At 32.9% G+C, this 11,468-nt stretch overlaps 1 protein-coding gene across 2 annotated transcripts; it reads left to right on the forward strand.

The window, feature by feature from the left end:
• The first annotated feature begins 906 nt into the window (after positions 1–906).
• Positions 907–10,567, forward strand: LOC112001615 (cyclin-T1-4). Of its 2 annotated transcripts, XM_024033787.2 has the most exons (7): positions 910–1,137; positions 1,957–2,551; positions 2,718–2,799; positions 3,320–3,454; positions 3,741–3,916; positions 9,582–9,727; positions 10,133–10,567. In XM_024033787.2, the coding sequence occupies exons 2-7, from the start codon at positions 1,968–1,970 to the stop codon at positions 10,162–10,164; spliced, it is 1,155 nt and encodes a 384-aa protein (XP_023889555.1). In that variant the 5' UTR covers positions 910–1,137; positions 1,957–1,967; the 3' UTR covers positions 10,165–10,567. The 2 variants fall into 2 exon arrangements, with proteins under 2 accessions (XP_065639070.1, XP_023889555.1); XM_065782998.1 differs by lacking the exons at positions 9,582–9,727; positions 10,133–10,567 and adding an exon at positions 4,404–8,882 and having other exon boundaries at positions 907–1,137.
• The last annotated feature ends 901 nt before the right edge of the window (positions 10,568–11,468 follow it).

Genomic DNA, 11,468 nt, shown 5'->3' on the forward strand with positions numbered 1-11,468 from the left:
GAAAAAAGAAAAGAAAAAAAAGATGACTTGACTAGTTATAATTGTACAACCTCATAAGTCATGTCCAAAATTGACCCGGAAGCCCGTATCTACATGCATGCGGCCCACTTATACGTCATGGACCTCGTGGGTTCGTACAGTATATGCACCCAAAAAGGCCGAGACAACAGCATTTTACCAAAAAAAAAGAAAAAGTGGATTGAGTTGACTTCGTTAATTCTGTACCTTCCCCTCCATTATTTTATAAAAGTAATATAATCCACAAAATTTTCACAATAAATTAAAAGTGATGAGAGCATTCATATCAGTTTGTAAAAAAAAAAAATCATCTATTTTAGTATAAAAAAATATATTTTTTTAATTTTTATTTTACACACTCACTTTTTAAAATAACTCATATAAGATTATCTATTTTACACTATATTATATTAAAATATCAATTTTTTTTAAAATTATTTATCTTTCTTCACACATAAATTAATAACCGCTTTTTACTTTTTTCCTCTGGTCTCAAAATACATAAAAAAATAAAAAAATTATATACAAAGTGAATAATATCAACGAAATTTACACCGTTACTTTACAAATTTACTTAACTTACTGTTGTAGAGAATTTAATAGATTAAATATGTAAAATTGATATTTCTGATATTTATTTTATTTTATATTAATTGGTACAAATATTCTAAATTTGTTACCATTTTTAATTTGAATTTATAACTTTTTTTTTTCTTTTTTTCCTAATTAAGATTTGTCATCGAAAGTGCCATGAAAAGACAGCGACTCTCCTTATTTTCTGTTGGATAAAAGTGCCTTATACCTTACTCCACTTCACCACCGAACCCCAACAAAATACCAAACATACAAATAAAAAAACAAAAACCAAAAAAAAACCCCAAAATATCTTTATAATAACAACCCCGTGTAAGGCGTTTCCAATTGTAATTCACTCTCCTTATCTCTCTCTCTCTCTGTCTCTCTCTTGGGTTTGAACTTTGAACTTTTATCCTCTTCCTCTTCTTCTTCTTCTCTTTCACCAAACCCTAATTTCCTCCCAATTCCGATCTCAAAATCTCTCTCCTTAACCTGATTATATTACCCCCCCGAAGCTTTCAGATCTCCCACCCTGCTAGCCAGGTTGATTTCTTTAATTTTAATTTTAATTTTCAATCTCAATCACGATCTGATTTTTTGTTTGTTTGTTATTATTTGCTATAATTTGTGATTGTTGTTGATCTGTATCTCAGGTTGATCAGATTCGAATTTCGCATCTTTTAGATTTTTACTACTTTTAAACGTAAATGCTCGTGCGTGTATGTACGCGTATAATTGTATATATTGATGGATAATAGGTGTACCATGTTATCTGATCGCGGAACCGGGTCGATTATTTATGCTTGTATTGGTTAATTGAATAATTAATTGTGAGATTACCAACTTTTAATAGGAATTAGAATGGAAATTAAGCTGAATTTGATAAAATATTGAATTGTTTTTATTAAAAACCTTCTTAATGTGATATGTCAGATTGTTTATAAGGAAAATTTAATGTAGAGCTGGAAAGATTTTTTTTTTTTTTTTTTTTTTAAATCTCTTTTATCAATATGGTTAACAATGGACGTTTTTATAATTTCGTTAATTTAAGGCTGCACGCGTCCAAATCTTGCAAAAATAGGATCTTTGTGAACTGGTTTTTTGGTTATAATGGGGGAGGGGAGATTTGGACCTTGAACGTTTGCGTTAGAAAGGCTAGGAGGTGCCAATTGAGCTATGAGGCTTTTGGCCACTAGGCACGATCTTTTACTTTCTAAGGATAAGAAGGGTACAATAATAAGAACATAAATCGTAGGTTGTTACTTGTTGAACGTTTGGTTTATAATTGCTGATTTGTTGAGGAGAATTACTATATTTGTCTTAGATTTTTCTAATATGATCTATTTGTTTCTTGTTGTACAGGAGGAGCAAAGATGTCTTTTACACGGAATTTCAGTTTGCAAGGAGGCGTTGCCAATGATGACTATTGGTCCTCCTTCACTAGGAACAACTTTATCAACAACAATAGGAACAAGACTAGGAACAATTATAACAATAGGAATTTTAGCAATAGCAAAGACTACTCGGCGAAATATTGGCAGCAAAATGAAAACTTTCATCATATGAAAACTGGCAATTTCCATTATGTCAACCCTGATAATTACACTCATGTTAATCCTAATGGTGCAAGTGCACCGTCTTTGAAAAGAAGAAAATTTTCAGCCTCTACTTGGGGAGGTAGTGGTAGACACTATGTGCCGTCTATCGCATATGACCAAGCCCCTTTAACCTGTAACAGCACTATCCCTCCTATTCGATCTAATGTGGAGGCCACTATGGCTACGGGCTGTAAACGTGATCGTTCACATTTAGAAGATGAAGAACCAGTATTCTTGTCACGGGATGAGATTGAAAGGTGCTCCCCGTCAAGGAAAGATGGTATTGATGCACTTCGTGAAGCACATTTACGTTACTCGTATTGCACCTTCCTTCAAAATCTTGGATTGCACCTAGAGTTGTAAGCTCCTCTTCTCAAATTGTTATTTAATTTTGCTGTTTCCATTCTGATTTGAGAAATTGAAATTTTATATATTTCTTACTGATTGGGTTCTAAAAACAATAATTTGCAGTTCTCATTTGAGTCCTTTGTCACCCCCTGATTTTTTTTGACATGTATCTTGCAGGCCACAAACCTCTATTGGCACTGCCATGGTTCTATGCCACCGTTTTTTTGTTCGGCAATCACATGCTTCCCATGATAGATTTGTGAGTATTTCAATTATTATGAATAAAACTTGCAGATTGTTTGTATGAGTTTCATAGATTTGTGATTTTTTTTGCATCCTTTCTATTTTAAAATAGGTTTTTCTAGAAACTACTAGTCCTATTAATCTTTGGAGGAAGTCCAATTTAATCCTCTTATGCTTATTTGAAAATATTATATATATATATATATATAAAATATTTTATTGTAGTAAAATCTGATGAACCATTGCACTTATTTTTATAATTATATTATTAATTAAATTAATAATGACATCACTGGTTCGACCATCAGACGGTGGAAAAATTTTAATCATTTCTAAGATTTAGTGACACTTTCTTTATTTGGGTTGAAATTTAGTTTTAACGGACAATACATCCCACCCTCAACTCCTTATTTTTAGAGGGGATGAGATGAATATTTCCAAAGACCACTGGAAGCCATCTTCTACTTGCTTTTGAAATGTTATTTATTAATCTGGTTGCATATCAGTTTATTAATTCTGATCGGGCTCTGCTGCAGTTGATTGCTACTGCTGCTCTCTTTCTTGCTTCAAAGTCTGAGGAGACCCCACGCCCTTTGAACAATGTAGTGAGAGCTTCTTGTGAAATTTTCCATAAGCAGGATATTTCTTTCTTGTCCTATCTGCTCCCCACTGTAAGTTCTTCATAGCTTCAACAACCCCCGCCCCCCCAAAAAAAAAGAATAAGAAAAAAGAAATTCAGCAAGTTAAGTTTGAATTTAAAAAGGACTGAGATATCTATGATATCCTATAAGATTTTTTTATAAAATTTTGTCAACATGTAAAAATCATATTATGGGACTGTTCTGTCAATTCGGTATTTATTTTTTCCAACATTACATGCGTCTAAAATGGTTTTTGATTATTGAAATACTTGAAACTTTAATTTTTTCTTATGTTGACATGTATTGTGTTAAACAGGATTGGTTTGAGCAATATCGGGAGCGGGTGATTGAGGCTGAGCATGTGATACTGAGTACTCTAAATTTTGAGCTTAATGTGCAGCATCCATATGCTCCTCTTACATCCATTCTTAACAAATTTGGTCTTTCAAAATCTGTTTTGGTCGGTCTGGCATTAAACTTGGTCAGTGAAGGGTAAGTTATCACTTCCAAAATTGTTACTGTTTTTTCAATTGGATGTTGTTAGTGGTGCAATATGTTTGGGTTAGCTGTTTGTTTCATTTAGCATACCTAGCTAGCTCATGTTGTACTTCTCCTAATGATGTGCACCTTATACCTTTTGAGTTAATTTATGCATTAATTCTGACCATGTACCTTTCGTTTGTTGTTTGGGCCGTATATTGTAATAATTTTGTCTTTGCAAAGTAGTTCAGCTGAAAATATAGTATAGGAAGCAGGATTTGGACAGTGATTTTTAGAAGCAGCTCAGCCAAATTGCAGATTTGTTGGGTTCTGGAGGTCGTTCTGACTGAGGAGATGGCTACACTGGTTGTCTTCCCTTTCTTTGAGGCAGTTCAAAACTTGAGTTTTGTTTGTGTCAATAATTTTCTTCTTTGAGCCACTACTCTATGTAGTTATTCTGGTTGGGATATTGATATTTTTGGCATGCATATAATTGCAGGGTCTACACAAGATTAGCGTGCTCGCATGTATGATATTCTTACCTGGCGGATTGATATGCTGTTCATGGAAAGTTTTGTTTTACATCTGAAGTTGAACTGCCAGTGTGGTGTTGATGACTTCATCACAAATACACCCCCATCAACTTGGTCATTGGCTATTAAAGATAGCCTCAGGACCTCTGACTTATAAATTAAAAAAAATAATAATAATATAAAGATAGCCTCAGGACCTGCAAAATCAGCTTTGCCATACTAGATTGACACTCAATTGTTTTCCCTCCCCACTTTCTGTGGTATCCATGTGAAACTAGTCCTCTAGATTTCTTATGCAAACATATGACTTTTGACACATGGCAACCTATCCACTTGCCGTCCATTTACTGACTTGGAGGTGTACCATTGGCTAGGCAGATAGTAATTTCTTTTTCCTTGTTGCCTATGATTTTTATTACTACCTGGTGAGGGGTATTGTCAGGTAGCTGACAATACCTGACAACCTGAGGTATTGTCAGGTAGCTTATTACTTATTAAATAAAAGGGGGCATTGTCAGGTAGCTGGGGAGATTATTGGGTTTAGCAGATGTTTTGCCAAGTTTTTCTGACTACCAAGATTTGTTATTATTTTTTTAAACTACTTTTATCTGACAAGTTCAACTCATGTATTGTTTTTTAACTTCAAATACTTAAAATGATTTTTTCTTAGTATCCGGGAACTTTGGTTTGATTTCAGTTTCAACCAAGTGTTATGAAAGTACAAATCTTGCCCCAGGAGTTGCTGCTTAATGTAAAGTGTCACATCTGATGTATAGTAAAAGCATTGTGTGGCTGTTTGGGTCAGACTTTCATCTTATTATCTGAATTCTCTTTCCCAGTAAAATAAAAAAATAAAAAATAAAAACTATAAAATGCTTTTGTACCTCTCATCTTGGATGGATAGGTGCTGAAAGATTAGTCAATGCTATAGATGTGAAATGGAAAAATTGGAAGGAGAACAACAAAGTTTATTGACATTAGGTCAAAATGGATTATGTAGCAAGCATTTCCCCCCGGAGTCTTTCTTATTTTTCAGTGTTTATGGCTTAAGATGCAAGTGGTTGGTCAGCAAGTAATGTCAGCCCAGTTAAATTGGACCGCCTTTTACGGTTGCAGTAATCTATTGATGTTGGACAGGTGCAGCTGGGTCAGTGACTTCTAGAGTAGGTTAGTTAGGACTTAGGAAGTATAAGTTCTTTTGAACTTGATCGACTTTGTCTCTGTAAATTATGTGTAAATTATATCCATGAAGTTGTGTTTTAGGTCTGGTGTCTTGAGATTAATGGGAAACCAGGGGAGGGTTTATATGATCAGTCTTTACCAACATATCTAAAGAATAGTTTATATCCTAGAAGTCATCAAATTTATACACAATTCTAGTTTCAATAACTCAGTAATTGAAGAGTTTCCACCTAGCCATTTCAATATTACCTTAAACAAACAAATATATATATATATATATAAAATAAAAAAGGGAAAAGGGAAAAATGAAAAAGAAAAAAGGAGGAAAGTTGGAGAATGTGGATGGAATTTCTCTTCCTGCATCTTGAGACAAGGTGAGAGAATTGAATATTATAACATGTTTAATATCTATATCTTTTCCTTGTCCTTCTCTTTCTCTTCTTCTCATTTTGTTGTGTTGTAAAAAAAAAAAAACTGTGGCTAAGAGCCTTACGGGTCAGTGGCACTGCCCAATCTCCCTTAGGGGAAGAATCTGGGAGTTATTTTCCCTTCTTTTCTTCACTAATATTTTATTACTTACTAAAACACAAGTATGTTGATTGCTGTTGTTGTTGCTTGAGTCCTTGACTAAGTTTTCGTGACCTCCTTGATTCTACCTCATCCATTGATTATGATGAGTCAATTTTTAATAATTTTCACTCTTGCCTTTATCAATTATATTACAGACCACATAAACCTTGTGACATAAGTCCCTCTAATTATCCTTACCCACCTTGCTCACTTGGATTTTTGGGGCTGATCTCATGTCTATGAATTTTGGTACTAGTATGTATACCATTCACACTGGATACACCCCTCCTCCACTCCCCCCATCCCAACCCGACAAATGAGGGTCTTCATGACCATGTTCTCTCAACCTTTATATTAATATATCATTGAAGAATATTTAAGAAATAGGGTACATGAGTCCTTTCATGCTATTTGCTACTTTGCCTTTAAAATATACTTTCCAAATTATTATGGAACTGTTATAATCCTTTTTGACCATTATGTCATAATCACTTTTGTACATTTATTTATTTTGTTGTCATCATTGTCGTCATCTTCATCATCATTTACTTTTCTGTTACTTCTTTTTATTCTAATGCTACTATTCTTTATTTGGAATCTTTTTTCTATAAATAACCTTAATGAACTTTTTAAGTTGTTTATATGGAAGTATGTGGAGAATATTTTTTGGGATATATTCAGTAACATGATCTATTGTTGCCTTCCCTTTGATATTTTGGATCGGAAAATATGTTTTCCAAATGTTATTATTATTATCATTAGTTTCATCTATAAATTTTTTTTATTATTATCATTATTTCCATCTCTGTTTACTTCTGTATAACTGTTTCTTTTTCTACAAGTACATGCTTTATGGGGAATCTATTTTCTATAAATAACTCGATGAACTTTTGAAGTTGTTAATACTGGGGAAAGAAATGAAAAATATATTTTGGGATATATTAAGTAACATAACTTTTTGCATTCTCTTTGATATTTTGGATCCCAAAATATGTTTTCCAAATATTCTCACGTAATTTTCTAATAATTTCAATTATTGATACTACTGTTGTTATTGGTATTGTTGTTATCATCATAATCATTGTCATTATTATCATTATCATCATCATCATCATCATCATCATCATTATTATTATTATTATTAAGGTTACTGCCACAATGGCACATGCTCATCTTCTTCCTTTTAAAAGATTACAATTTTAAGGTTGAATGTCATAATATTTACTTATATATATATACACACTTTCTCAAAATGAAAAGCCACAGTTTTATATTATTTCTTAGTGAGTGTTATAGTTTTAAAATAATTTTCTTATTGGTAATTATGCATCGACCTTCACCCTTCACCCTTCACCTTGCTCTTATAAGTAGGGTAGTAAATGAACTGAGCAATTCATGAACAACTCAAGTTTGATTCGATAAAAAGCTTTTTATGTATATTTGTTTATAAATAAGCTGAGTTGGAGCGAAGTTTTGAGGTTTGCTTAATAAATAAGCCAAACTTAAAAAAAAAAAAAATGGTTTTGTTCATGAATAAGCTCACAAGTAAGGGTTTAAGAATAATCAAGTCTTGCTGAGTGTAGGCTCAACTTTAGCTTTTTAATAAGGCTTGATATGGTCTTAACAACGCAGGCTTGATGCAATAAAAAGCTTTTTATTTTTATTTATTTATAAATAAGCCAAGTTGGGACCTCATTTTGAGGTTTGCTTAATAAACAAGCCAAACTCAAAATAAATGTTTTGTTCATGAATAAGCTCACAAGTAAGAGTTTAAGAATAAACAAATCTTGCCGGGTGTAAACTCAACTTTGGCTTTTTAACAAGGCTTGATATGGTCTTGAGAACCTAAGCCCATGGCTTGGATCGACTAATCTACAACCCTATAATTTTGTGGAAATTACTATTTTCTCAACTTGATTTTTTTTTTTTTAAATATGAACATAGCTTGTTTGCTGGATTAAGCTTGAGCTTGATATGAGCCTGTGCTTGGCTTGATGGTTTGACTAATGAAGCAAGTTAAGCTTAAGCTACTTGAATTTTTAATGAACTTGACTTTCAACATTCTAAGCAAGTTTGAGGTAAGCTCAAACTGAGCTCAAACATCATGTTAATCTTGTCAAACTGAGTATAAATATTGAAGGACCCTTTTTGGGTCTGCCCCTAGTCATGTCTAGCTGTTCTTTATGTATGTTTCATTGTATACATAGATGCATTAGACCTAATGCAATTTTTTTTTTTTTTTTTTTTTTATGGACATTTTAAAATTTGGTTGCTGAGGTTTCTTTCATGTTTCCAACATGGTGATATATATATGAAGAGGGATAAATACTTGCCCAAGAAAAAAAGTAGTACAAAGAAACCTCGCTACTTACTAAGTAACAAGTTTGTATTAAAAGTTGCTGTCATAACCCACTTGAAGGGAACTTTTGTGAAGGCAGCTTTTTTAAATAATTAAATAATTCTCTACTCCTATGTTACAAAAACTTCTATAGTTATGTGCAAAAGAAACTCTAATCAAGAACCATGCTGTTGCATGTAGCACAGCATGATTTTCATTTTTTTTTAAAAAAGGTTATCAACAAGCCTTGCAATACTCTATGCTATCTATTGTGATTACAAATTACTTTAAGATGAGAACTATTTATATACAAAAGAAGAAAAGAAAAGGAAAAAAAAAAAAAAAAACCAAAGAAGTTGCGTAGAAGTTGTGCCTAATGTTTTGTCTTCACTATGATATAAATGATGCTTCTAGCTTTATCTCCTACCAAGCAATATTGCCTCCAATAGAGGATCTTGGGCAGTACTCTATAGTTGGGATTATATGCATGCTCTATTAGCATGAAAGCATGTATTTCAACCAGCCTATTCAGAAGCAGAAGACATTGGCATGTTCCTTGAGAGGTTTGATTGCTATTGGCAGTTACTTCTTATTTGCTTTCTCATTTGAATTGCATGTCTCTGGAGTTTAAAGCCCCTGCAGCAGAATTTTTCCTGGGAGTTTGGTGTGTTATCTAGATGAGTGTAACTTGTTTGCTATAGTTTTGGTACTCTATCAGCAATCTGCAGAGATTCTTGGAAAATATTCTACCTGCTGCATTTTTAGTTGGTAAGGAAAAGATGACTTGCTCTCTCCACTTGAAACCAATGGTTAATAAATATCTTTTTTTTTTTTTTTTTGATTTTGCTATTGGTAACTGTTGTACCTTTGTAGCTGACATAGTTTTTGTCAATGTGGAAATGTATGTTAAGTTGTACGAGGCAATGAATGTTCTTTTTTTGTGTTGCCCAAGATGGTTGGTTTGACTATTCATGAATCTCTCTATCTGTGCTGATTAATGGTGCTGCTTGCTTTTATATCCCCTTCTAAAGGTGTTAAATGTTTTGTTTTGTAGGCTTCGAAGCTCACTGTGGCTTCAATTTAAACCTCATCATATTGCTGCTGGAGCTGCCTACCTTGCTGCTAAGTTTCTAAATTTGGACCTTTCTTCTCATCAAAATATATGGCAGGAGTTCCAAACAACACCAGCAATTGTTCAAGGTATTACCATTTTCATGATCTTATTTAGGAATTATGTTGGATGTTTGACATGGTTGGGCAGCCCGCAGCCCTCTACAATTACAAGTAGGCTAGCAAATTAACGTCACTGTTATACACACCTCACTTAACAATCTCTCTCTCTTTCTGAGAGAAAACAACACACACACAAATATGTTAGTCAAGTGGATCAAAACTTGTAGTTAGCTTCCTTTTTTTTTTTTTTTTTGGTTTTTTGGTTTTAATCAAGTTGTTTTTAATAATGAGAAGTCATTTATTTGTGCATATTGATCAGAATCCTGTAAGCCCTTGTGAAGATTAACCATCTAGATATGGAAACCAGGTCTACTAGGTTTTATTTCCATCCTCCGTTGCTAGATGATAACTATGAGTACTTGTTTGATGCAGATGTATCACAGCAGTTGATGGAGCTCTTCTGACTTCTGAGAAGGGCTAGCAGAACATGACTATAGTCCATAGCAAGCTGCATGATGATGGTACTCTCTAGGTTTTGTGGGTAAATATGCTTGTGGGTTGGGAAATGTGAGTTATGAAATAATGATAACAACAATCATAAGTATAGAAGATCGATGGAATGTCAAAGAGAGATGATCCATATGCTAGCAGGACAGGTTGTGGTACTAGACCCAATTAGATGGGTTGAACAAGTGGGTGGTCCCTTTCTTTCCCAGCAGCCCTGAAAAATATTTTCTTTCTTTTTCCCCTAATGTTTCATTGTAAATTTTAAGGCTGTTTTTTTTCCTCCTGTTATAGTTAATTATACAAGACCAAAAAGAGATGGCAAGAGAGTTCCACGTAAATGCAATAGCCTTATTTTAGTTACTGTTGAGTATTTCATTTTTCTTCTCGTGGACTCTGGTAAAGCCCAATATGCAGATTGATATTGGAGTGTAGGGTTGTTTAGATTATACATGAATAGTGAGTATATGGTGCATCATCGTGACATAAAATAAAAAATCAATTTGAGTCTTGCTACATACTAAATTTCACCAGCCACTCTCATGGTCAATTCACTGTCTCCCATTATAATATCAAAACAAGCCTGATTTGATTTTTTATTTGGTAGCTTATTATGTCTCTAGAATTTTCCTTTGATTTATGCTCATGCATAAGCTTTAAGCTGTCTTTTACAATACTTCTTGGAAAGTGGGAATAACAAAAGGGAAATGTTAGCGGCACAGATGGGAGGAACTTATGGGAATAGGTGTCATAAGGTCATTGGTAAAGAAAAAAAATTTTAGGTTAAGAAAATATTTTTAGAAATATTTAACAAAAAAAGAAAAAAATGCAACTTATTTTTTTGATAGCTTTTAATTTTTTTCATAAACATGGTATTAAAACTTTTTTTTTTAAATGGTCTATTAATAAATGTACTAAAGGAACTCATTACCCAAACTCATAACAAAATGTAAAATAAAAGGTACATTGAGACTTGCTCATTCAACGTAATCTTTGCCTCCTTAGAAGAGCTTTCTTGCTTCTAAGTGGCTGTTTCGCTGGGGTGGCTCAACAAATTTGGAGGCCTAGTGTGATATATATAAATGATACTTTTTTGTTATCACTTAAATAATATTTAACTAGTATTTAATATCATAATTTTTTTATAACAAAAATATATTACTTTTATTTTGTAATATGCCTTTTTTTTTTTGGAGAAAAATGCTAAAATTATAACAAATTTTACTAAAAAAAACTTTCAAATAATGTAGAAATAAATGCGATT

This window comes from Quercus suber, unplaced genomic scaffold, assembly GCF_002906115.3.
Source record: "Quercus suber isolate HL8 unplaced genomic scaffold, Cork oak 2.0 scaffold_16, whole genome shotgun sequence".
Taxonomy (NCBI): domain Eukaryota; kingdom Viridiplantae; phylum Streptophyta; class Magnoliopsida; order Fagales; family Fagaceae; genus Quercus; species Quercus suber.

Bases quoted from the DNA above. Each gene is read 5' to 3' on its own strand.
- LOC112001615 (XM_024033787.2), top strand. From the start codon at position 1,968: ATGTCTTTTACACGGAATTTCAGTTTGCAAGGAGGCGTTGCCAATGAT. The intron at 3,455-3,740 runs GTAAGTTCTTCA...TGTGTTAAACAG, and splicing joins TGTCCTATCTGCTCCCCACT to GATTGGTTTGAGCAATATCG. The intron at 3,917-9,581 runs GTAAGTTATCAC...TTTGTTTTGTAG, and splicing joins TTAAACTTGGTCAGTGAAGG to GCTTCGAAGCTCACTGTGGC.